The sequence below is a fragment of the Trematomus bernacchii genome, unplaced genomic scaffold, assembly GCF_902827165.1.
Source record: "Trematomus bernacchii unplaced genomic scaffold, fTreBer1.1, whole genome shotgun sequence".
NCBI classification, from domain to species: domain Eukaryota; kingdom Metazoa; phylum Chordata; class Actinopteri; order Perciformes; family Nototheniidae; genus Trematomus; species Trematomus bernacchii.
Window position 1 is genome coordinate 2,193,268 of NW_022987571.1, and position 27,420 is coordinate 2,220,687.

The window sequence follows — 27,420 nt, forward strand, 5'->3', positions numbered from 1 at the left end:
ATCTGGTTAGCTAGCTGCACTAACGGACATAAGGAGCTGTTTGTTCCACAACAAGCTGGAGGAGAGTCCTCTCTTCTCAGACTGAGAGACTCAGGTGAGCTAAAGGACTCTCTGAGTGTTTAGATAGTTAACTTTAGTCTAAGTTATCTCAGTGGGTCTCAAACGGTTTGGTCACAAATTATTCAAAAGATTATTTCCGCGGCACACCTTCATATGATCATTATAGTTATTAAAAAAAAGAGAATAAAGGAAAAACAGTTATGAAATACTATATGGCAGTAAAACAAGAATAGAGTTTAAAAAGGGAGTGATTAGTAAAATATCCATAAAGAAAAAGTAAATCTGTTTACAGTTCTGCTTCATATGGGTGTTGAGAGAGGTATCCATAGATCTCTTCATTTTGCTCTCAAAGTGCACCAGATTGATGCATTCAATATTTAAAAAAAAATCTTCCCGGGGGAGCATACCCCCGGACCCCCCTAGAGGAGGTGAGCCCCCCACTCATAAAAAATACCACTTTACCCCTGCCTATATGCCGTGAGCTGATTATCGAGCCTTCATTGTAACAGTCGCGGGTGTACTGTGTGTGTGCGTGTGGGGAGTGTTGCAGTAAAAAATGCCACTGTAGTGCCGCCGCCACTGTGGGCTAAGCCCCGAATGTTTTCAGGTCCAGGCGACGCCCCTGAAAATCAAACATCTAATACAATATGTACCATTGATGCCTGAGCTGGCCAAATCAGTTGTTGTGATGGTTTACTACCTGTTTATCAGATACATATCAGAACACTTGGAATATAAATGGTTCGTTTTTTTAAATGTTGATGTCTAAATGTCCTCCAATTCTGGAATGATCCATAAACCATTGAATCTGTGTGAGACGGTGGTTTTAAATCAATAAATGATTAAACAGTGACAAATGGCAGTATGGGTGATTTATTTGTATGTTTATTACATCATTTTTCTTATGCTGTCACACAGGTTTAGAATACAGAGAATAACCAAATATAAATACATAGAAAATGCAAAAGGGTAAAGCATTACTGGTACAAAATGTATAAAAGGACTAAAAAGCACACACTTTGACGTGTTCACCAGAGGGCGGCAAAATCAAACATTTAGAAATAATCCAGAATACACTTTGGTGTTTTTGAGATGTTTATATTCAAAGACAAGGTTAACTCTTGAATTCACTGCATACATTGAATTTGAGTAAGTTGGCACAAAACAAGAAAACTCTTAAATGTTTCAAAGCTTCTGAAAGTAAAACATGTTCTTCAATGCTTCTAAAGATCTGCCTTCAGATGGACCTCGGGTCAGCAGATTTGACGCGTAAAGTTGACGACACTGTATGAAAACGATATGGCTGCATTTATGAAGTTTGCTAGTGAGATGACCATAAGAGCCTGTTCTTGTTCCTTTTTGTAAGATTACAAATGATGCTGTATCAAATGGATGGAGACCATTTTCAAATGTCAAGCTATAAGAAAATGTGCCTAACGGAGGCCTGTTCATCTTTTCATTGTGTATAGTAAACCATATAGCCACATGAATCACTTTATACATGGGGATATGCCCAGCTCCTTCTGCACCAGTTACTTTCATTGAAACCATGGCCCAAAAATGAAATTGTCCAGTTCAACCTAACCTGTGCAGTGAAATAAAACTACATAGTCACCAATGGCTACTATCTAGTAAACAAAAGCATGAAGAGAAGAATATTTTTTTTATATGATGAACATTTTTGTTTAAAATACAGAAACATGTAGAAATTACAAAAAAAAATGAAAAATCAAAACTAGAGTGACTTTGAATTTGAACTGGTGCAAATGATGCTGGGCAGAATTCCCTCTGGAATAAGAGACCTTAGCATTCGAACACGTTAATGATTATGTCAGATATGTGGGGAACAGCATGATGTGGGAAGACTAGACTTTATTCTCTTTTATTCGTCTGGCACCTGATTAGAAGAGTGATGAGCACACTGTAACTCTGTAGGAGAGCTCCAGGGTGGAGCTGGGGGCTGACGGAGCCCCTCACAGGACGATGCAGCTGCAGGAGGAGCCCGTCCCGGGGGAGAGGAGGCTGTGCTGGCTGGTGGCTACTGACTGGATTAACCCCCAGAAATGCTTGAAAGAGATGCCCTCGCCGTCACCTACATTCATTTTCTTCAGGATTTCACCAAATCCCTGGTCTGAGCCGATCCCTTGGACCTAAGCGAAAGAGGCAAAAACAATTAGTGTGTTCACTGTATAACCAAACTGTTGTTATTAACAATTCAGCACAAGCTGACAAGGAGAAGAAGGATGTGGTAAGAAAACTAGAGCCAGAGTTCTGACCAGACCCACCCCACCCAGACTAAAGACACTAAAAACATGTTATCTTCTTTTGTGATGATCAACAGCCTTTTCTAAATGACCAAATATGTAATTCTGCTAATACCAAATCTAACACTAAAAAGTGACGCACACAGCTGGGAGACCATGGGACACTAAAAAGTGACGCACACAGCTGGGAGACCAGGGGACACTAAAGAGTGACGCACACAGCTGGGAGACCAGAGGACACTAAAGAGTGACGCACACAGCTGGGAGACCAGGGGACACTAAAGAGTGACGCACACAGCTGGGAGACCATGGGACACTAAAAAGTGACGCACACAGCTGGGAGACCAGGGGACACTAAAGAGTGACGCACACAGCTGGGAGACCAGAGGACACTAAAGAGTGATGCACACAGCTGGGAGACCATGGGACACTAAAAAGTGACGCACACAGCTGGGAGACCAGGGGACACTAAAGAGTGACGCACACAGCTGGGAGACCAGAGGACACTAAAGAGTGATGCACACAGCTGGGAGACCATGGTTGCATTCGAATAGTCCATTTAGCTTAGGAACCTTCCTAACGGAGTGAAATGACCCAGAAGTCCCTCAGTGGCAGCCATGATAAGTGCCGTTCGAATTCTCTAAATTAAAAGGAAAGGAGGTTTCAAACTTCCTTTATAACCTCCTTTAGCCTAGGAACCACTGGACCTCCCTAACCGAAAGGAGAGGAGAAAATGCTGCCCCACAATGCCTTGCGGCCGCAGCATTTGCCGTCACACAACAGTCGGCCGTTCACGGAAACAACCGATTATGAACGAGAAATTATATCATGAAAGTTACGGTGCTTATTAAGCATTTTAAAACGTATGTGGTAAGTTGCCAAAGTGCTTTGTTTTGAACGTTCATCAGTATTATAATCAAAAAGAGAAATATGAACGTTAGTTTTTACTGAAATGATCAAATAAAGTCAACATTTCACAGTCTTTACTGAGCTGTGTGGGGTTTGTTCAACTTTTAAAAGATGTTTGAATGGTGATATACACAGTGATAGATGTTAAGGACTAACGTTTATAATAAATACATTTGTATTGATTTGAAGATCTTTTCATACAATCATACGTATTGGGATCATTTGTATTAATGTGGACCGGAGGGAGAGGGTGACGAGCATAAGTTTCACTTTCCTTTTTTATTTCAATTCCAACTTTGGTCATGAAGAATATGTTTCTCTGTTGTCCCCGTTCATAAAGCATAAAACAACAGCATCAGAGCACGGTGCAGAGTCTCTAGATGAGTTTACAGTAGTCCCTCGTTCTTATTAAACATCCATGTTGTAGTCCGCTGTATAGAAAACTGTAGTTTCCATAGTTTCCCCACAGCAGCAGGCGCACATTTATGACCTCTGCTGGCGCATCATAAACACGTCGGATAGTGAAAGTGCAGTCGGATTCTCTAAAGTGTCGCAGTCTCTTCTCCTAAATCCTTTTGAATTCTCCTATCCACTATCCCTTAACCCCATGACGTTTCACTCCGAGGTCAAGGAATAGACGATAGGGTTAGAACTTAGGAGCTGTTTTTTTGGAGTATTCGAACGCAACCCATGGGACACTAAAAAGTGACGCACACAGCTGGGAGACCAGAGGACACTAAAGATTGACGCACACAGCTGGGAGATCAGGGGACACTAAAGAGTGACGCACACAGCTGGGAGACCAGGGGACACTAAAAAGTGACGCACACAGCTGGGAGACCAGGGGACACTAAAAAGTGACACACACAGCTGGGAGACCAGGGGACACTAAAAAGTGACACACACAGCTGGGACCGGAGCGCTTGGTGACGTTCACGATTATAAAGCTGAACAACTGTCTCTTTATTTTAACAATGTGATCACATGACTCCTTCTGATGTACTGCAGATCTGCTGTAAGCTAGCTAGCTAACGTAGCTAACCTATTCATTTCAGATATACTGACAAACACTTACAGTTATGAGACAGACTAACTCTGCAACAGAGACAGTTGTTCAGCTTTATAATCCTGAACGTCACCAAGCGCACCTTCCCAGCTGTGTGCGTCACTTCTTAGTGTCCCCTGGTCTCCCAGCTGTGTCCCTTGAGGCCTGTACTACGAAGCCGGATCTTCGCTTAGCGGCTAACTTCAGGGTAAACTCTGGGTTTCCGGTCCTACGATGCTGGTTCACTTCTTAGCGGGCTAGATCTCCATGGTAACTTATCCTGGAACCTAGCCTGGTCCGGAGCAGGTTAGGTTCCAGGATAAGAGATCAACTCAGTGAAAGCACCGCCTGCTGACCAATCAGAGCTCCGTGTGCGGAGTTTAAAGCGATCAAGTCATATTACAGGATAGAGGAAATACAGAAAGACGGCCGGCAAAAATCAACTGACTGTGAACGTGAAAATGAATAGAATATCCCCTCCCATCTTCAGAGCAATCTGACTATTATAACATTAGCATTAAGAAAGCTTACTTAAATATCTGCCACAACATAAGTAACCGGATCAGAGTAACATTAAGTACAGTCTGCGGCACTGTGAGTGCAGACGTCGATGTGTCCCATTATCATTCATATCACATCATAATGTATCATATATTTCCTTATTTGAGTCAGCTTCTTGAGCCGTATCTGGCCGTGCAACACTCACAGTGTCACATACTGTATGCAGAAGTATTATTTTAACACTAGAACCGCCAGAGATTTTTTATACCTAAAACCGCCACCTGGGTCAAATTGACCCGCTATTAGAATGCATTGATTTTCAAGGTAAAATGTTCTTTTATTGAACAGAGAGTTTTGATCGCACAGGGATGAAACGTATACCAATATAATCTGTGGACTCTCAGGGCTCGACATTATAAATGGCCCGCTGGGCCGGAAGCATTATTTAGACACCGCGGCCAGCATAACGTACTTTCAACTCGCCCCACAGCTGTTTGCTGCGGAGCGCAGTGCGAGCAGTCTCCCGTGAGCGGGAGCACACTCCTTCACTACAGACTGTCTCTATCTCTCTCTCTCTCTCTCTATCTATAACTATCTATCAATATATCTATCCATCTATCTCTCTCTCTCTCAATCTATCTCTCAATCTATAAGGAGGAACCGCAGTAGACAAAAGGCGTTGCTATAGCAACACGTCATGTTTATATGAAAAGGGGTGGGGTCAATATGACCCGCTTGGCGGAAATAGGTATAAATGGCACATTTTTGGGTGATTTCTTCAATCTGACTTCATATTGACAATTTTTAACAACAGAGGGTGGTACATAACACACTTTCAGGAAAAGTCACGGACTGGAAGACTTTAATATTTTATTGAAAAAAAGTTACATCAAATATAAAACAGCTCGGGGTCAAATTGACCCCGTTGGCGGTTCTAGTGTTAAGCAACACATTAAGTTGACGAAACACTCGAGTCAAATGTAATTAAAGTCAGATCGTGTCTTAGCAGTGATATCATACACCTGTTAATGTACGCATTCAAACTCTTTTTCTTTTACCAGCTGTATTCACCTTGCAGGTGCAGCTATGTGGCTTTTATCCTGGATAAAGTGTTTAAGTCATGGATGTTTAAAGTTTAACTTCTTCATATTTGTCTAATATTATAGTTTTCTTTTCATTAATGAAGTATGACGCTGCGCTGTCAGTACGCTTGTCCATGTTTGTGATTGGTCAAATGTTGCTAACCCCGCCCCTTTCATGTGAACGCGCACTCAGCCGGACAGAGAAACCCTGGCTTGAGTTACCGAGTTGATAACCAGCGTCGTAGAACCGCTTAGTGAGAGTGCGTTTGTTAGGGTTAGTTAAGCCAGATAACTCAAACATATCCAGGGTCTGTTGAACTGGATTCGTAGTACAGGCCTCTGGTCTCCGTGTTTTGAGCTTTTTGCAGCGTTTTGATTATGCAGCGAATGTGTTTTCAAGTTGGTGAAGATGTTTCTTAATGTACATGTTCTGGCCCTTTTTATATCTGCATTGTTTCTGAAGCTGCAGCCAATTCTCCTGTGGAAGTGTTTGGGGGCGTTGTTACGCTGTTGCACCGGTCGGCCGCCGTACCGGACAGACAGAATATAACATGTATATATATAATGTGTGACTGAGCAGACATACAGAGAACATACACATAGAGCAGTTTTATATTTACCATGTTAGGCATCTGGGAGGACAACAGATTTTTAAATTCATCAGTTTTCAGGGTTGGACCATTGTCAGCCGAAGCAGAATGGAACTTTGAGACCAGCGTGTCGATGGCCTTCTCCAGGTCTGAATACTGGGAGCGGACAGAAGGGAAAAGAAGGTCATCACAAGTTAAAGCTGAGCAGCGAGTCAACGGACAGCCTTTTTGCTGAAGTGGGACATTTCTGAATTTTACTTTTGTAAGAGCTTTTGATTTATTGAATCCAAGCAAGACCTAAAGAGAATTTCCACAAATATAACAAAACATATTCTTAAATAATTGTCTATTTAAGGTTCAAGGATAGTTTCCTGTAGGTAAACTATTTAGTTAAAAGCTATATTGTGTTTTTTTATATTACTATGTTTCAAATGATAATGTGAAAACAATACTACGATGTGAAAGTGTTAATATAAACACATGTGTCTGATAACTTATTTAGGTTAATTTGAGCATTTTTACCATCAAAACATAATATTATCATCAAATAATTGATCATATATTATTCTAGGCTTACATAAAAACTGAATTGATCCCTTGGGGAATTGCACAAGCTACCCAGCAGTGTTATAGTAAAAACACAAGCTGAACCAGCAGCAACATTTAAGTGATGAACACATGAATGTATATCTCATTATACCTGAAGGCCACCGTAGTTCTCTACACACATGGAAAGGGAGGGGGGAGCAACCTGCTACTTTACCTTTAAGTGAGATTTGAAGGCATGACTTATTGTAACAGTCAGAGTATTTCTACTCTACTCTCTTATGAATACTGAATACACTTCCACTATAGCTTCTAACAGAGGCAGCCGTTAGAATGGAGCTCCTGAAAGATAGCGTTCCTCCTGGGACTTTATAAAGAGCCATACTCGTTTGACAGGCTGAAGCTTATAGAGTCAGAGCTGTTAGTCTGTTTGAATAAGACATGAGATCCGCCCTTAGCTGTTTGCTAATGCTAACTTTCTACATGTGTTTAACCAAGTGGAAAAAACGATCTAGTCTACCAAATCTTTATTTAGTATTTAATATGGTGCTAGTTTCCACCAAAAAATACTTTTAAGTCACTTTTATGACACTAGTTTTTATCGTTTAGTCGTTTGCAATTGCAGGGAAATTCCAGTGTTTGAAGTATTCATTGTTTTCCTGGCCACTTGGAGGAAACGCCACATGAAGGCATTACAATGAATATGTTAGGAAACAGATGCTTATAATACCCAGAGCGTCCATGTGTTGAGGCAAGGCAAGGCAAGTTTATTTTGAGGGTCAACGGTCCCTCTTCCCGCTCTGGGTTTGGTCTCCTCACCTCCTGAGAGAATCTGTCTCGAGCTGCTAAACTTTTTCTGTAATGAGTACTTTTACTCTTCATACTTTAAGAACATCTTTGTCATCATACTTTTACTTAAGTACCATTCTTGATGCATTACTTTGACTTGAAATAGAGTATTTTTACAGTGCGGTATAAGTACTTTTACTCAAGAAAGGTATCTGAATGATGTATTTACTGTCTCTTACACTCTTCTGTGAAACAGCTCTAAAACTATGAGGGGAGAGTCAGAGTGCAGCGACATGCAGCGCTTTGGCTGAGTGTTGATGTGAATGTGGCTTAACTCAGCATTAAGGACAGTTGTATTGCTCCAGTTACTCAGTGCATGTGGGCCAACAGCTTCTCAAACCACACCCTGAGTGACGGAGCAAGCTGCTGCAGGCCCACTGCACCTCAGCCCGGTTTCACAAGGTTCAGATCAGATGAGTGGATCACAGGACTGACGCATGAAAATGGTTATTTGCAAAGAAATAGCCACTTTGTTTTTTACTTTTATCAGACATTTCAAAGTGTGTAAGCATCGGGGATAAAGTCTCAGTGGGAATCATTAAAGACTGACTCATGTTACCACACCCTATCCTTAGACTGCAGCTCATCTGAAACTCTACCTCATTGGAAACTGTTTTTAATAGTTGTATTTTAAGTCTTACAGTGCCAATGGGGTTTGGTCCTGTAAGGAAAGTTTTTAATGTGGGACAGACAATGTGCCACATGAGAGATTATGAATCATAGTTTCTGAAGGAAGATCATGTAGCACAATGACAAAGGTCCTGTAATAAAGAGGAAGCCATGCTGCATGGAGGGCCTACAGGTGATCAGATACACTGTATATGCCTCGCTCCCATACACACAGCTGTCTGTCGCCCAGGATCACGGCGGTTAGCAGTCTGCTACAGGAACGTTACTGTCGCAGGGAGGGGCCGCAGCTCCAGGCTCTTAAAGCCGAGCAGCGACGCTCACACGGCGGATAGAAAGTGCTCTCTGTCCGGGGAGGCTGTGCTTTGCCCGGGCCTCAGCAGAAAACTGTTCTGTAATGGTTCCGCTCACTTTTACAATCCAGCTGCGCATTCTTTCCTTAAACCGCGATCAAACTCAACAACTAACACAACTTCATGTAAAGTTCAATACGTTAGCATTCCTAACCCGTGTCGAGATTTACTCTAATAAAAGTTATATTTCTTACCTGAGACATGTCGACTGGTAGTTTCACTGCGAGATTCTCCCCTCTGTCTGTCTGCCTGTCTGTCTGTGAGTGTGAGTGTGTGTGTTTGTGGTTACTGACAGTCACTAACTGGCAACCTTCCTGGATCCTCCCTCTGCATGAGAGAAAGCCAGGAAGAAGAAGAAAAAGGAGCATACATGATATGTTGGCAGCCTCCACTCTACGTGTGTGTGTGTGTGTGTGTGTTTTTTGTGCTGTGGACACACTACATGTGAGAGTACAGGAGTGTATAAAGTGGTGTGTTTGGATGTTATAAGGAGCAGATTACTTTCAGCAGACTCTCATTCCACATCTGGAAAGCTTTAGTCAAAGTTGGACGCTTTGCGCAATAAGTGTGTGCATGTTGAGGCTGGCACTGCTGATCCTGTCCCACTGTTAACCTGTTCACTGCTGATCCTGTCCCTCTGTTAACCTGTTCACTGCTGATCCTGTCCCACTGTTAACCTGTTCACTGCTGATCCTGTCCCTCTGTTAACCTGTTCACTGCTGATCCTGTCCCTCTGTTAACCTGTTCATAACAGCCAGAGGTGGGAGAAGTACTCAGATCTTGTACTTCAGTGTAGGAATACTCAGTTACAGTAAAAGTCCTGCATTCAAAATGTTACTCAAGCAAAAGTAGAAAAGTATTTGCATCAAACATACTTAAAGTACCAAGTGGGATAGTGTGCTGATGTTTGGATAAGGGGAGCACTGGTTCAATCCCCACTGCAGTCAGCATGCCGCTGTGTCCTTGGGCAAGACACTTCACCCCAGATTGCTCCTGTGGGGATTGTCCACAGTATGGAGTATATGTAAGTCGCTTTGGGTAAAAACGTCTAACAAGTGACATGTACAGTAAAAGTAGTCATTGTGCAGATTGGTCCATTTCAGAATAATATATATGATATGTTTTATAATGATTGATCATGAAAGTGTTCTCAAAGCTGGTAAAGGAGCAGCTAGTTTGAATGACTTTGTATACTGCAGGGTAGCTTGTGGATTTACTCCAGGTGGAACTAAAGTCTGATTTAACACTTGATTATATTTCACATCATTCATCCACATCTGTAAAGTAACTAAAGTATTAAATACATGTAGTGGAGTAAAAGTACACCATTTACCTCTGAACTGTAGAGGAGTAGAAGTACAAAGCATCAAATGGAAATACTCAAGTAAAGTACAAGTGTCTCAAAACTGTACTTAAGTACAGTACTTGAGTAAATGTACTTAGTTACTTCCCCCCTCTGCTGCCAGCTGATCATGTCACCAGATCTGCTCTCATATTGCGGATCAACAGAGGGCAGACTTTATGTGAAACTGAAAGCTGTTGGGTCAGTTTGAGATGGAATCAGAGAGGGAGAAGGGAACAGGCACACCCACGTTCTTTCTGTTTGGTTTTATGATGTCAGTGGGGTGGGTGCACACGTGACACGGGGGGAAGCTTGGTTCAAATTAACCACAAGAATTTAGCTGAAGACAAAAAAGTGTAAAAGAATGAACAGAATTTCAGCAGATCGTCAGCCTGAACTAAAAGGAGAGCGTGGATGACTTCGAGGTGAAGGGTGTGTCACAACATATCATATACATTATTCACATTTAAATTGGTTTGTGCCACACCCAGTCAAAGAAGCCACAATGAATTGTTTTAGAGACCTTCAACCTTTCAGTTACCAATGTTACTGCCCTGAGCAAACACACACACACACACACACACACACACACACACACACACACACACACACACACACACACACACACACACACACACACACACACACACACACATATATATCCAGTTCCCATCCAGTTTTTGGGAACACACTCACTGTTTTCTCTCGTGAGTCAAACTCCAACAAGTTAAATCCTTTTCTATTTGAAACAACACATCTGCAGAAGGCTTCATGTGTTAATGAGTGGAGCAGAGATGATGACAGCATATGTTCTGCAGGCCATGAGCAGAGAACACATGTTCATACGTGAAGTCAGTGAGAGGATGTGAGCAGAGCGTGCATCATATCTCTGGATTGATCACAAGGACATGAGTAAAAAAGGCCAGGGGACATAAAGTGGTGCAGGAATGAGTCCTGAAACCCGGATATGAGTTAGCATTTTGCCACTTCCTGGACTTTAAGTGGGAGCAGAACATCAGCTCCCTCCTCAAAGAAGCCAGGCAGAGGATGTTCTTCCTGAGGCAGCTGAAGACATTCAACATGCCAAAGACGATGATGGTGAAATTCTACACCTCCATCATGGAGTCCCCCCCCCATCACCATCTACGCTGCAGCTACAGCCAAGGATAAGGGCAGGCTGCAGTTTGCCATATGGTCAATTATCCATTCTCCTTATTGTTTTGCTTTTAAGGTTCTTTGTATATTTTTTATTTAAATTTGGCGTAAATACTTGTCTTTATCATTTTGTAATGCTAAGTAGTTTCATAAAAATACTTATTTTTATCATCTTTATATTTCTGACCTACTTTTAAAACATATTGTGTTATTTTGTTTATGTTCGCTTCACCAGACAAAGCTGTTTACGTGTAACCTAGCAATAAACTTAATTCTGATTCTGAACCTAACCCAAAATACAAGTTTCCCTACAGGCATTTTAGCCTTTTGTTTCCACATTAAAGTGGATGCCCTTAGTTATTGATTGATTCTTTTTTGTTAACCACAGATTTGTTGAAGGCAGACGATCTTTCATTTCATGTGAAACACACCACTAGGTTTTCTACAAGTTCAGATAAGATTCTTATAACAATGCAAATACCTTTCAGACATTCCAGGAACATTTACAAGTATAGAATGTTGCCTTATTTCAAACAGTACTTAAAAAAAACCCTTGTTACCATTTTCCATCCCCAAAGAGCTGATCTTCATGTGTAGACGTTCTTTGGCCACTAGATGTCATCACTCCATAATATAATGACCGACATTACATTTCAGGGACAGCTGTCACCGCATCGTCATCTGCAACTATTTAGCAAGAGTTTACCTTGAGGGCAAAATAAAGAATGTTAATGTCGATACGATATACAATGAGTGGAGGTCCACTTTGGATCATTTTCTAAAGAGTGGTGGTGTGATGAACCCCCCCCCCCTCTCCACCTGCAGCTGGACAGACAGATAACCCCCCCCCCCCCCCTCTCCTCTCCTCCTGCAGCTGGACAGACAGATAACCCCCCCCCCCCCTCTCCTCTCCTCCTGCAGCTGGACAGACAGATAACCCCCCCCCCCCCCTCTCCTCTCCTCCTGCAGCTGGACAGACAGATAACCCCAACCCCCCCCCCCCCCCCTCTCCTCTCTACCGACATGGACAGACAGATAACCCCCCCCCCCCCCCCTCTCCGCTCCACCTGCAGCTGGACAGACAGATACCAACCCCCCCCCCCCCCCCTCTCCTCTCCAACCTGCAGCGGGACAGACAGATAACCCCCCCCCCCCCTCGTCCTCTTCCACCTGCAGTCTGGACAACAGATAAACCCCCCCCCTCTCCTCTCCACCTGCAACTGGACAGACAGATAACCCCCCCCCCCCCCTCTCCACCTGGCAGCTGGACAGACAGATAACCCCCCCCCTCTTCCTCTCCACCTGCAGCTGGACAGACAGATAACCCTCCCCCCCCTCTCCACCTGCAGCTGGACAGACAGATAACCCCCCCCCCTCTCCTCTCCACCTGCAACTGGACAGACACAGATAACCCCCGCCCCTCTCTCCACCTGGCACGCTTGGACAGAACAGAATAACCCCCCCCCCCCCCCCTACTCCACCGTGTGCGAGCTGGACAGACAGATAACCCCCCCCCCCCCCCCCCCCGCAGCTGGACAGACAGATAACCCCCCCCCTCTCCTCTCCACCTGCAGCTGGACAGACAGATAACCCCCCCCCCCCCTCTCCTCTCCACCTGCAGCTGGACAGACAGATAACCCCCCCCCCTCTCCTCTCCACCTGCAGCTGGACAGACAGATAACCCCCCCCCCCTCTCCACCTGCAGCTGGACAGACAGATAACCCCCCCCCCCCCTCTCCACCTGCAGCTGGACAGACAGATAACCCCCCCCCCCCCCTCTCCACCTGCAGCTGGACAGACAGATAACCCCCCCCCCCCCCTCTCCACCTGCAGCTGGACAGACAGATAACCCCCCCCCCCCCCCTCTCCACCTGCAGCTGGACAGACAGATAACCCCCCCCCCCCCCCCTGCAGCTGGACAGACAGATACCCCCCCCCCCCAGCTGGACAGACAGATAACCCCCCCCCCCCCCCCCCCCTGCAGCTGGACAGACAGATACCCCCCCCCCCCCCCCCCAGCTGGACAGACAGATAACCCCCCCCCCCCCCCCCTCTCCTCTCCACCTGCAGCTGGACAGACAGATACCCCCCCCCCCCAGCTGGACAGACGTCAAAGTTAAAGGTGGCTAATGAAGCACCAGACATCAGCAGTAGGGTATTTATTGATGTATTTTATGTTGTGGAATAAAACATGAAAATGGTGACAGCTTATGTTAACCACAGACCTTATTCCAGGCATCTGAAACACGTTTAAAAACCTGAACGTGTACCTGTCCTTGTGTTTCATCTTCAGATATTTGTCATTTCATGCATAAAATGTTCATGTGTTAGTCTTCTCCCAGTTGTATTTTTGTTTTTTTATTTGATTTTAGTTTACAAATTAAATAATAATTCCTCTTGTTGTCAACAAATGAAAGAGAGCTACTGTCTCAACTCTGACTCCATTGGCTTCCTCTCAAACACATAAAGAATAAAGCTTATAGTTAGGGCTGATTAGATTCAGCCCCTAGTTTAGCTGCTATAGGCTTAGACTGTCGGGGGACACCTTGCTTCTTCCTTCTCTCTGTCTGTACCTGTGTACTCTCATGTTCCCAATAACCCAGCTTCCCCACATTTCTTTTTGGTGTCTATCTACGCCGGGATCCTGAGTCGTGGCTGATCCTGTTGCTGCGGTCATGTGTCCTGGATCCTGAGTCCTGGATCCTGAGTCCTGGATCGCGAGCCCTGGATCTTGAGTCGTGGCTGTGCCTGTTGCTGTGGTCCTGGATCATAAGTCCTGGATGGATATCCTCATGGATTCATCTTCTTATTACAGACACATCTCCAAACATTTGGTCTACCTACGCTGTAAAATGTATTATCTTTTCAATTGACACACGGCATCTATTGCACGTCTGTCCGTCCTGGGAGAGGGATCCCTCCTCTGTTGCTCTCCCTGAGGTTTCTCCCATGTTTCCCTTTAAACTGTGGGGTTTTTCTCTGGAAGTGTTTCCTTGTACGATGTGAGGGTCTAAGGACAGAGGGTGTCGTATTGTCATACTGATATTCTGTACAAACTGTGAAGTCCACTGAGACAAATGTAACATTTGTGATATTGGGCTATATAAATAAACATTGATTGATTGATAACAACAATGGAGCTGGGAGGAAGAAGACACACCAGGCTGTGAAACACAAACAGATATATTCACTTGGGCTTGGCTCTGCACATTAAACAACCAATTCATCCTTCAAAAGAAGAACAACTGAAGAAGTCCATAAAGCTTTTTTAAAAGACCATGCAGCCTCTGAAATACACATTCAGTAAATGTAAGAGTGGCACAAATGAATGATTACTGTAACAGAATGATTTGTGGTGTTCATTCAGAACATCCCGTCAGTTTATAAACTCTGTGCTGAGCTGGAGGTGAAATCCCTCCAGATGTTCTTTAAGTTTCTCCCTCACATCTTCCCCTGTCTCGGTGCTGAGGACCGAATGCTGGCCTCCCCCCCTCTCCATCAGCTGTTTCACTTCCAGTTCTGAAACTTGCCCTTCATCAAGAGCGCACTCCATCTTGAGAAAGCTCTGTATTTTATCTTCAGCAGGGACAGGCACCAGGAGGAGCTGCCCCTCTCCCCCCCCCTGTATCAGGAACAGCTGCTGGAGGGGAGCCTCCTCACCCAGAGCCCCACTCTCCCCCTCAGAGAGCAGCAGTTGCTCATGAAAATCAGACAGAGACATCCCAGGGATCACATGTTGGACACCTTGAGTTTGGAGCAGGACTTGGGGATTTATTCCATTTAAGTCACTACTTTCTACACTTTTTCCAGGTGGTCTTTCCTGTATGTTTGTAGTGTTTGCGGCTGTACTGGTTTCTACCCGGTCCCTCATTTTTAGCGTGTCCTCATGCACTGCAGACTCCACATCATTTGAAGTCTTTGAAGCTCTGCGTGCTTCCGGGCCTCTTCCACAGTAGAAGCAGAATCCCTTCTCCTCCTCAGAGCAGCTGCTCGAGTCTGGCAGACAATGCTCCATCTGATCCACACATCTGTCCTCAAACAACCCTACACCCTCAGATCTAGCATCTCTCCCCCCCTGGTTAGAACCTCCTTTGCCTAGTCTCTTCTCCCCCCAGGTTCTAGAACTATCTTGTGACAGGAGCAGAGTGTGCTTCAGCCGTTTGTCCCGCAGCCTCAGCACGGTGCTCCGCAGGCGGTTCTCCCTCCGCCGGGCCGCATGCAGCTGTCGTAAGGCTCTCTCCAAGCAGTCTATGGCCTGGTCGTAGCGTCTCCTCCACAGCAGGGGGCAGAGCTGAGCGTAGCTGTGCTCCTTGGGCAGGTAGAAGCCTGGAGGAGGGGGCAGACGCCTCATGTAACGTGATGGGGACTGCGGACGACACGCTGGTTCTGGTTCTAGACTGGATTCCTGCTGTGGGAGCTGCTCCACCTCTGAGGGCTCTTGGGGAGATGCAGGTGTGTTTCCATTTGGTTGTTTGGAAGTTTCACCCCCGTCTGTCTTCTGCTGAGCATTCTGCAGGTCGCCTGAGCGCCGATTCCTCCTACAGAAAAGAAAAATTATTAATTGATTATGAAAAACATTTAGCTGACACTTTTATCCAAAGCCACTTACATACACTCCAATACCACAGACATGCCAACAGGAGCAATTGGGGTTAAGTATCTCGCCCAAAGACACTTGGACATGCAGGGGCTGGGAATCAAAACCACTGACCCTGTAACATGTCTACACCTTTAAACCCTGGAGCCACAGTGCCCACAGAGCCTTTTGGCAGGATATACAAGTGGGGGAACAATGACAACATTTCCTAAATGTTGACATAATAAGGTTCATCAATATAACCCAATATTAAAGGGGCACCACTATTATGTCTCTACTGGGACATGTCTCCATGCTTTAATGTTCAAAAAGCTCTTTATTGTTCTCATACTGCCTGTGCTGCAGCACCTCTTTTCACCCTCTGCTCTGATTGGTTACCTGGCCGGCCGTCAACCGCTTAGAGATGTTGCGTCCCCTTGGCCTATCTTTATGTATTGGTGCCATAGCCAATAGAAGCGTGAGTGTTACATAGTGATGTAACGGAAATAAACAAAGCAGTCCAATGGAGGCGTTTCAGACGTGGGGGGGTAGTGGGAGAGAAACTCCCTCTTGAGTGGACACAGGGATTTTAGCCAATAGCACGACAGAGCCTACAACGGTAACAGTCAGAGAGCGCTTATCGTTGTCCCTGATGGGGACACAGGAGATGGGCGGTAAGTTTCTGTGACAACCCCCCTGTGCCACTGAGAGTGGGTGGGTGATGTTCTCGGCATTAGCCACTGTGAGGGCGCTGTGCAGAGTCACTGCAAATAGCTAGCCAGTGGGACACACAGCTTCTAATCACATGATGGGTTTCAGATGAATCTTTTAGTATCACTTCCCATTTACTGTATGGGTACTGGTTTTAGTCATATTTTAAACGATATCCAACCATAAACACAGGAGCAGTGTTTTGAGTTGTACAGAGACATGATTACAGCTCTAAATCCAACATGTCGAGGGCTTGAAGTGCCATGCATGGGGGAAGTGTATCATCTTCTGCTAGCTTTGTTTCATAGCGTCAAACTGCAGGTCAAAAGCATTTTATGTAACGCTAACAAGTAACAACAGAATCTTTGTCGCACATATTAAGGCTGCGCATCAGCTGGCTTCTGAGCTGCTGATGGTACATCACACACATAACTGTATAGGTGTGTTACCTGAGACGCAGACCTCCTGCTGTCTGCTGTGTCGCTCTTCTCTTCCCTTTGGTTGTTGAAGAAGAGTCAAACACTGTAGGAAAAGCCTCTTCCTTCAGTCTCCTGATCCCACTGTGAGTGCACAGGTCAAACACATGAATCTGCTATTGTAACGCTGTGAGCAGGAGACAGTGCTTTATCACATCAACACTCCAGTATCTGAATGAGTACAGACCTGCATCCAGTCAGCTCGAAGCTCTGTGGGGTGAAGTGTTTGGAGCAGAAGTAAACAAAGTCAGTCTGAGGGTCCCAGGAGTCCGCCCGGTGACAGTTGTTGATCCAGAGGCTCCTCCGGGTCGCTCCTTTTGGTAGTCTGGCCATCACAAGTAAATACATTCTGTCACTTCAGTACAAGGTAAATAGGAAATATGGTGGAGAGTAACAAAGTACATTTACTCAAGTTCGGTACTGTACTTTATACTTCTACTCCACTACATTTTGGAAGCTAATAGTGTTTTTTACTCCACTCCATTTATTTTACAGCTTTTAATTACTAGTTAGATTTAATTATTAGCTAATAAAAAATATAAATTAAATAATCAATGATTAAATAAAGGTTGATATATATACAGTGCATACAGTCCCCTCCAAAACTATTGGAACAGCGAGGCCAATTGCTTTATTTTTGCTGTACACTGAAAACAATTAGGTTTGACATCAAAAGATGAATATGACACTAAAGGTCAGTATTTCAGCTTTTAACTCCAGGTATTTACATCTAGATCTGTTAACTGAGAAGATAGCTTCTTTTGTTTAAACCCACCCATTTTTCAAGTGAGCAAAAGTATTGAAACATGTGCCTGACAGGTGTTTTTTGTTGCCCAGGTGTGTCCTGCTATACATTGATTATTCAAACAATAAATAGCACTGCATTTCTACTCTCAGTTTGAGCTTTGGGCTTTGCCTGTGCAGACTGCATTTTTAGTTACAACGGTGTAACCAACATGAAGACTAGAGAGCTGCCTACGGGAGAAAAGCAAGCAATTTTGAAACTGAGAGAAGATGGAAAATACATCAGAGCCATTGCACAAACATTGGCCATAACCAGTACAACCATTTAGAATGTCCTTAAGAAGAAAGAAACCACTGGTGTACTGAGCATCAGACTTCAAACTGGTCGACAAAGGAAAACATCAGCAGTTGATGACAGAAACATTATGAGAACTGTAAAGAAACATCACCAACAACCTCCAGAGGGCAGGAGCGAAGGTATCACAATCCACCGTTAGCAGAAGACTTTGGGAACAAAAGTACAGAGGCTACACCAGAAGATGCAAACCACTCATTAGCAATAAGAATAGGATGGCCAGATTTGAATTTGCCAAAAAGTACAGAGACGAGGCTCAACAGTTCTGGGAGAAAGTTTTATGGACTGATGAGTCAAAGATGAACCTTTACCAAAGTGATGGAAAGGGTAACGTGTGGAAAAAGAAAGGATCTGCTCATGATCCCAAACACACAAGCTCATCTGTGAAACACGGTGGAGGTAATGTCATGGCTTGGGCTTGCATGGTTTCTTCTGGGCAGGCTCATTGATCTTCATTGATGATGTAACACATGATGGCAGCAGCCAAATGAACTCAGAAGTCTCCAGAAACATTTTCTCTGCCAATTTAAAGAGAGATGCAACCAAACTGATCGGGAGATCCTTCATCATGCAGCAAGACAACGACCCAAAACTCACTGCCAAAACATCCAAGGAGTTTATCAGGGAAAAGAAGTGGAAGGTTTTAGACTGGCCAAGTCAATCTCCAGACTTAAACCCTTTTGAGCATGCATTCTCCACAAAAGAAGAATGCAAAAGTTTGGTGATGTCAATGGGTTGCAGGCTTGATGCAGTTATTGCAAGCAAAGGATTTGCAACTAAATACTAAGTATTATTAACTTTTCACACTATTTTATGTCTCTGTTCCTATACTTTTGCTCACTTTAAAAATGGGTGGGTTTAAACAAAAGGTGTTATCTTCTCAGTTGTTTAACAGATCTAAATGTAAATACCTGGAATTAAAAGCTGAAATACTGACCTTTTGTCTCATATTCATCTTCTGATGTCAAACCTAATTGTTTTCAGTGTACAGCAAAAATAAAGCAATTAGCCTCGCTGTTCCAATAATTTTGGAGGGGACTGTATGTTTATAGGTTAAGATATCCAGCAGCAGTATATAAAGTTATTCATTACATTGCATTACATGACATTGCATTTAGCTAATGCTTTTATCCAAAGCGACTTACAATAAGTGCATTCGACCAAGAAGATATAAACTTGAAGAAAACAGAATCATATAAGTACATCAGGTTTCATAGAGCTAAAACATTTAAAGTGCTACTCAACTGGCTTTAGATAAGCCAGTCCTTTATTAGTATATAAGTGCTTTGTTAGAAATTCTTTGTTAGTAATTATATCGCTCGAAGTGGAGTCGAAAGAGATGAGTTTTCAGTCTGCACCAGAAGATGTGTAAGCTTTCTGCTGTCCTGATGTCAATGGGGAGCTCATTCCACCATTTTGGAGCCAGGATAGCAAACCCACATGTTTTTGCTGATGGGAACTTGGGTCCCCCTTGCAGTGCGGGTGCAGCGAGCCGTTTAGCTGATGCAGAGCGGAGTGCACGTGCTGGGGTGTACAGTTTAACCATGTCCTGGATGTAGGAAGGCCCAGATCCATTCACAGCATGGTACGCAAGTACCAGTGTCTTGAAGTGGATTCTAGCAGTTACTGGAAGCCAGTGAAGTGAGCGGAGGAGCGGTGTGGTGTGGGAACATTTAGGAAGGTTGAAGACCAGACGAGCCGCTGCATTCTGGATGAGCTGCAGAGGTCGGATGGCACATGCAGGTAGACCAGCCAGGAGGGAGTTGCAGTAGTCAAGGCGTGAGATGACGAGAGCCTGGGCCAGAAGCTGAGTCGCTTTCTGGGTCAGGTGGGGACGTATCCTCCTGATGTTGTAAAGCATGTATCTGCAGCAGCGGGTTGTAGCAGCGATGTTTGCAGTGAAGGACAGGTTGTTATCTAGGGTCACACCCAGATTCCTTGCAGTCTGAGTCGGGGAAACAACAGAGGGGCCGATGTTGATTGTTAGGTCAAGAGTGGGACAATCTTTTCCAGGAAGGAAAAGCAGTTCAGTCTTGTCAAGGTTGAGCTTGAGGTGGTGAGCAGACATCCACTGAGAGATGCCAGCTAGACAAGCAGAGATGAGTGCGACGACCTGGGTTTCAGAACGGGGAAAGGACAGAAATAATTGGGTGTCGTCAGCGTAGCAGTGGTATGAAAAACCATGCGGGCTAATGACAGATCCGAGCGAGTTTGTGTACAGAGTGAAGAGGAGGGGACCAAGGACAGAGCCCTGAGGGACTCCTGTAGTTAATTGACAAGGGTCAGACTCAGACCCTCTCCAAGTTACCCTGTAGGTGCAGCCTTTGAGGTATGAGGTGAGGAGGGAAAGTGCAGAGCCTGAAACTCCAAGTTCTTGGAGAGTGCGAAGGAGGATCTGATGATTCACCGTGTCGAATGCAGCAGACAGGTCCAAAAGGATGATGACAGAGGAGAGGGAGGCTGTTTTAGCCGTGTGCAGTTCCTCAGAGACAGCGAGGAGGGCAGTTTCTGTGGAGTGACCTGCCTTGAAACCAAATTAGCTCCACATTTACCAGCTTTAATATAAATATATAAATTATCATAATAGTAACCCAGTAACTCAATATATATATGTGCCATTCGGCATCACCACTTTTAAATTTGGTACTTAATTATATTTTGATGCCAAACTTCTGTATTTTTACTTAAGTAAGATTTTGAATGCAGGACTTTTACTTGTAACAAAGTAAAAAAAAACTTCTTCCATCAGAGGAAAAAACTAAGAAGAGGTATCCAACACAGGTATAACATAATGCGTGTATAATATAATGATGTGCTGCAGTCTTCAGTCTTGAGCGACATTAGTTCTCTCTTGGTGGAGCCAGCAGTTGATCCTTGCCTCCTACAATATCTCATTTCTAACGTCTGAACTGACTGATGGATTACCGGCTCATCCTTTATAGCAGGGGTGGGGAACCTCCGGCCTCCGGGCCGTATATGGACCGCGAGACCATTTGATACGGCCCTAGAGGTAATTTATAAACACACGGGAAAAAAAAATTAAAGAAATCTAGACCGCAAAAAATGTGCCGTACACATGCTGCAGTTTTTGCGTGGCTGTGTCTTTAGTTGTAAGCCCAGTGGCGATCAGCTCATCTGTCATTTGATCATACAATAACGCCATCGAAAATAATATACTACATTAAAGTACAAGTACTTCTGGGTCTTTGTGTGTCACTCAAGCTCGGCTCTGTGTGTGTGTGTGTGTGTGTGTGTGTGTGTGTGTGTGTGTGTGTGTGTGTGTGTGTGTGTGTGTGTGTGTGTGTGTGTGTCACGAGCGCATTTTGTTTGAGCGAGCGAGAGAGAGAGCGGTACCGGGGAATGTTGTTATTAGCATCTGGTTAGCTAGCTATGCTAACAAATATAAGGAGCTGTTACTACAGCCAGGTGGAAGAGAGCTCTCTCCTGACAGACTGAGAGGCTGATAACCTCAGCTCAGTGAGGTAAAGGCACACCTTGATATGATCATTATAGTTATAAAAAAATAAGAGAATAAATGAAAAATAGGTATAAAATACTATATGACAGTAAAAAGAAAGTTGTTATTAATAAACAAGAATACAGTTTGAAAGGGGAGTGATTTGTAAAATATCCATAAAGAAAAAGTAAATCTGCTTACAGGTCTGTTTCATATGGGTGTTGAGAGATGTATCCATAGATCTCCTAATGTTGCTCTCAAAGTGCACCAGATTGATGCTTTTAACTTCAACATTTAAAAACAAAATCTTCCCGGGGGAGCATCCCCCGGACCCCTCTAGAGGAGGTTAGGTCCCCCCCTACTTAAATCATGTTCATATACATTTGCACACATCTTGTGTGTCTATGCGCGAGTCATGGTAAGATATCTGGATTAAGAGGTTGCTTTTTCTTTGCACAGCATGAAAGAAAGGCCAAATGAATGGGCTGTGATTTTAGTTTTTTTTAGCAGAGGTTGAGGTCAATCATTTGTACGGCCCTCGGAGGATGTTGTGAAAATTGAAATGGCCCTTGAGAGGAAAAAGGTTCTCCACCCCTGCTTTATAGCTACCACTAGCACAGTCTATGTCTTACAAAATAATGATTGTTAACAGGGCCATGTGAGTGGAGTAGGGCAGTGTTCTGTAGCGCTGCATTTATGTGAAGCTGTACTATACCAAACAACTTTTTTTATACATTGAAAGCTTATTTTTAGATTTTTGGATGAAGCATTGAATGTCTCTCGTCAATATAATATAATCAAAAAATATTTAAGCAAAATAAATGTATATTAAAAAATACTCTAATTAATACTTAATAAAGTCATTCATGGGATTAGATGAGTTAGGCTAAATCCATTCTCAGTATCGATTATAACTAACAGTTCCTCCTCCTTTTTTGTGTGCCTTAAAGATGTTGTTTTTGAAAGTCTTAACGCTGACAAATATGGACTGAAGCAGAATATCTTGGTTAAACATGTGGTGTATTGATCTGTTCTCAATCAGTGTTTAAATCTGGACTTTACAGCGCTCTGGAATTATTGGAAATGTCTGAAACAATCCTACGCAGCCACTACCGGCATCTAATTCTACTTAGTATAATACTGATAACATTAGATTAGATAATGTGTCACACATGCTCTGTCAGGCTCACTTGTGGAAGGTGATCCCAGCACTACGAGTCTCACGGTTGTCCCGAGACTTGCAGCCGCCGGCTGAGCAATGTCTCGGCATCTGAAATGATACAGTGAAGAAGAAAAGTAGTTAGATTTGTTTTAGTATCAGTAACCTTTTTTAATATGATTTGAACACTCGGTACCACTTTAAAATAAGACTACCCTTACAAAGGATTCATAAAGGGTTTATAATTAGGTTATGAATTAGGTTGTAAACACTTAATTAATCATTAAGAACCATTTATAAACCAGTTCTAACATAGGCTCACTATTTGGCAAGATGACTGAGCCTTATATTGGCTTCTTAGTGAGAATCAACTCAGTGAGCAACAGATACCTAGGATGCTGGCTGATGAAGAAGACGAAGTAAGCTAAGTAGCCAATATAAGGCTTAGCAGTACAGATACATGTGGGCTCACTATTTGGCAAGCAACCGGTCACAGTTGCCCTGTTTATCTCATGTCTTATAAAAGCTTATTAATGATTTAAAAAGTGTTCACAACCTAATTAATAAATGAATTACAAACTATTCGTAAACCCTTTATAAGGGTACTCTTATTGTAAAGTGGTACTGAACACTGTTTGGTTGCTTCTGGAAATGAAGATGTATTTAAATTAGGGCTGTCAGTCGATTAAAATATTTAATCGCGATTAATCGCATGATTGTCCATAGTTAATCGCGATTAATCGCAAATTAATCGCACATTTTTTATCTGTTCTAAATGTACCTTAGAGGGATATTTTTCAAGTTTTGAATACTCTTATCAACATATGAGTGGACAAATATGCTTTATATGTTTGTTTATTATCATTTGAACAATGACAAATATTCAACAACCTCTGAACATTACAAATATTCGCCTCAATTCAACCTGGAACCTCTCTCATACAATACTGTGTGTGTGTGTGTGTGTGTGTGTGTGTGTGTGTGTGTGTGTGTGTGTGTGTGTGTGTGTGTGTGTGTGTGTGTGTGTGTGTGTGTGTGTGTGTGTGTGTGTGTGTGTGTGTGTGTGTGTGTGTGTGTGTGTGTGTGTGTGTGTGTGTGTGTGTGTGGGCGAAATGCCGCTCCTCTGTTTTCATAACTGTCAAAGCATGAGACTGAAGTTCCCACTGTGGGTCAAAATAATGCGCTGTGACCCCGAGGTAACTCATTACTGAGTGAAGTCCAATAGTCTCCGGTGAGCGCAACTCTGGAAGTCTTTCTTAAATCCTCCTCTACTTTCACTTTTTGGACTTCATACAAGTTGTGTATTTTCGACACAGTGGTGGCTCTGGAAGGCAATTCATGAGTGCAGTCGTTGGATGCGACCCGAATTATATCACGCAGCCCCTCGTCCTCCACAATGTTAATTGGCCTGCAAGCTGTCGCCACCCATTTAGCGATCTTTGTTTGAAGTTTGCTGCTCGTAGACGTGTCCAGGCGTCTCCCCTGCACACTTTCAAGTGTGGTCTGCCGCAAGCGGGCGGCAGGAGCGGGGCTGTCGGCATCAGTGTGCTTGGATTGTGTAGATGGTATTTTAAACTCGATGCGCTCTGAAACTACGGGGCGGCCGAGGACAAAAAATGCACATGCGTTAATCGCGTTAAAATAATTTGTGGCGTTATTAACTTGACAGCCCTAATTTCAATTAATTCCTTTGTTTTCCGTGTAAAGTAACAAATGACTAATTACCTCTGTCCATGGTGCGCTCAAAATACCCACATTAATCAGCCCTGTTAAAACAATTTCTAATGGAGTGGATCAATACAGTCAATGTCTTTTAGAAATCATTTTTGGTGAGATGCCTGAAATAAGGTCTGTGGTTAACATAAGCACAACAGATTATGTTCTACCACATTAAATACGCCAGTAATTACACAAAGATTGTATTTTTCTTATATTTCAAAATTCAAATGAAAAGTCCCATTGCTTTTTGTAGAGAAAGCCTGTGCCCTGCTAAGTTGGTTGGCTTATAAAAGTACATCATCACTGCACCACTGAATAAGTCACATTGCCATACCTTAAACAATGCCCTAATAACGGATATTCTTTATAGTTGCAGTCCATCCAAATATTTTCCAATCCATGACTATATGGCCATTGTCTTCATCGTGCTAACTACTTATTTAATTATTAGTCTAACAAAATGTCCCATTGAAATGTGTACATTCACAAAGAAAAAAGGTTCATGTCTGTAACATTTATCTAATACGCTCACACCATTGTCTAGAATTTTCCTCTCAGATCCCCAATTATCTTTTTTAATAATGTTTTTATTTTACATTGTTTTACTTTTCGTCATTATGATGCGATCGATTTGTTTTTGTGTTATCATCACTTAATAACCATAGTGGTTTGTAACTAAGTACATCTACTCAAGTACTGTACTGTAAAAAGGTGTGGTACTTGCGTATTTTCACATTTTGCTCAACTCAACTACATTTAATTTACAGATGTAGTTACTATCTACTTTGCAGATTTAGATTTATATTGAAATATAAATCTGCTTAGACATTATCATATATTATTATAGGCTAACCAGTAGTATATAAATGAATTCAAATAAACCCCACTTTTAACAATTGCAACATTAAAGTGATGAACACATTAATGCATTAATCATTACAATACAATAATTTAAAGTGTAAATTATAAAAGTATGGTGTTTATATGTGCCAGTCTGAATCATGGATGTATAATAAGAAGGTAGGGTTGGACTATCAGGTTCTCCAGCAAGTTATACTTTGATGCTAATATGTGTAAAAAGTGTCCTTTTACTTGAGTACAATTTGTAATGCAGGACGTTTACTTGTAACTGTGTATTCCTAATCCTACACTGGAGTATTGCAACTTTTATTTGGAGTTAATAATATGAGTAATTTGTCCAACTCTGTTAATAACACTGTTGACTTGTTTGTATTTTCGGCATTTTATCAATAAAGTTTTCTTTTCTAAAAAAAACGTTGACGTTGTGTCTTTAAATCTCAAAAGGTTGGCTCGGTAAACAGACAGACGAACAGTAGCCTGTCTAGTACAGCACAGTACAGTACAGTGTAGTACAGTACAGCACAGTACAGTGTAGTACAATTTAGTATAGTGTAGTACATCATAGTGTAGTACATTGTAGTAGGCTACACAGTGTATTAGGCTTCGTGCAGTGGATAGAGCAGGCAGGGGAGCGCTGTGTTTCCGGTTGGATGTGAGCCTCAGAGAGACTCCTCCTTAGCATTACCTCTGAGTTTTTTAAACAACTTTAGATTATTAACGCACATTCGCTTCTGAGACATTATTAGTATTTAGCAGGTATTTATCAGTAACGTTAGTGCAGCGCAGTGGCTTCCTGAAGCTACGCAGTTTTGCCACAAGCTAGCAGGGAGCTAGTGAAAGCTAAGCCGTTGTAAATATTATGAACCCCTTTGCAATCTTTCGGCTGCTACGCAAGTTCAATAAACCCTGGAGCAGATGAAGATAAATAAAAACTAAAGATATTACCCTGCACTGCAGATTTCGACCTCACGAAGATGGCTGATTTCTTCTTCTTCCACCTTCTTCCGCCTTTTTCTCCTTCCTCAATTTTTTGTATAAAACTTTATTTAAAGCATAGGCCTACACTTGAAGGAAGAAAATAACACGCATTATAATGGTATGTTATAATTATATAGCCTGTAAAGAGCTTTGTATTTTCAACCAAGCTTATCAAATAAACTACAAGATACAATGTCACTATTTATTGCAAATTCTTTTTTGTAGTGCACCAGTTCTTTGTTATATGAGCCCACAGTAAAATCTTGATTTTTGGCCATCTTAGATTTATTATTGCCACTTGTCTTGGGGATTATTGTTATCGTACAGCACTCAGTGTCAGTCCAAAAGAAAAAGAAAAGAAAACTAGCAAACAGAAGTTATAAACTATTCTACAACCATTACAACATTTACCCACACAATACATTCATGAATGTGATTGATGAATTTTAAAAACAGTTAAAACCAGTCTTTGAAAGACATTTTTAGCCCAGCCAAAATATAAGTCCTTCAAGAAGAAACGACTCTTTCATATCCATATGGCCATGTAAAACACAACAAATTATTAACTAAAATTGACGTTATAAATGGGCAGCACCTTTACTGTAATCATTGACCCCACAAAAATGGATTTGACAAATTGTTCCACGATGCTAAATTATGTGATTGAAAGCAGTGTTCAACATGATTACATAATGTGTCAATGCATCATGCTTTGCACACTGTTACTCCAATTACTGTCAGCCATCACCATCAGATCATCACGAGAAACATTGTCATTCATTTATTTTGACAAAGATAAAAAAAAAGGTATAAGGTCTCATTAATGAAATGGTTATATTTAAAAAAAAAGAAGAATATATTTGTTCTTTCTTATGATCCATTTAATCCATAAAGTAAAACACACATTTTTAAATTTGCATTTGAATGAAATTAAGTTGTAATAAGCTTACAAGTTAAAGGTGGGGTATGTAATTTATTTCAGAAACACTTTTTTTGTTATATTCCATGGAATGCTCTTAACATCCCGATAGCAATGAATATATTAAATGCTTTGACAATAA

At 42.6% G+C, this 27,420-nt stretch overlaps 2 protein-coding genes across 3 annotated transcripts; both read right to left on the bottom strand.

Moving 5' to 3' along the window:
* Window positions 1-917: 917 nt before the first annotated feature.
* s100v2 (S100 calcium binding protein V2) lies at window positions 918-9,170 on the bottom strand. The gene is made up of 3 exons (XM_034126238.1): window positions 9,021-9,170; window positions 6,482-6,607; window positions 918-2,210 (listed from the first exon to the last, which is right to left on the bottom strand). The coding sequence occupies exons 1-3, from the start codon at window positions 9,027-9,029 to the stop codon at window positions 2,034-2,036; spliced, it is 312 nt and encodes a 103-aa protein (XP_033982129.1). The 5' UTR covers window positions 9,030-9,170; the 3' UTR covers window positions 918-2,033.
* A 5,147-nt stretch (window positions 9,171-14,317) lies between these two features.
* On the bottom strand, window positions 14,318-26,455 carry thap7 (THAP domain containing 7). 2 transcript variants are annotated; one of them, XM_034126196.1, is made up of 5 exons: window positions 26,327-26,455; window positions 22,833-22,912; window positions 17,274-17,411; window positions 17,060-17,170; window positions 14,321-15,861 (listed from the first exon to the last, which is right to left on the bottom strand). In XM_034126196.1, the coding sequence occupies exons 2-5, from the start codon at window positions 22,910-22,912 to the stop codon at window positions 14,700-14,702; spliced, it is 1,491 nt and encodes a 496-aa protein (XP_033982087.1). In that variant the 5' UTR covers window positions 26,327-26,455; the 3' UTR covers window positions 14,321-14,699. The 2 variants fall into 2 exon arrangements, with proteins under 2 accessions (XP_033982088.1, XP_033982087.1); XM_034126197.1 differs by lacking the exon at window positions 17,060-17,170 and having other exon boundaries at window positions 14,318-15,861.
* Window positions 26,456-27,420: the final 965 nt, after the last annotated feature.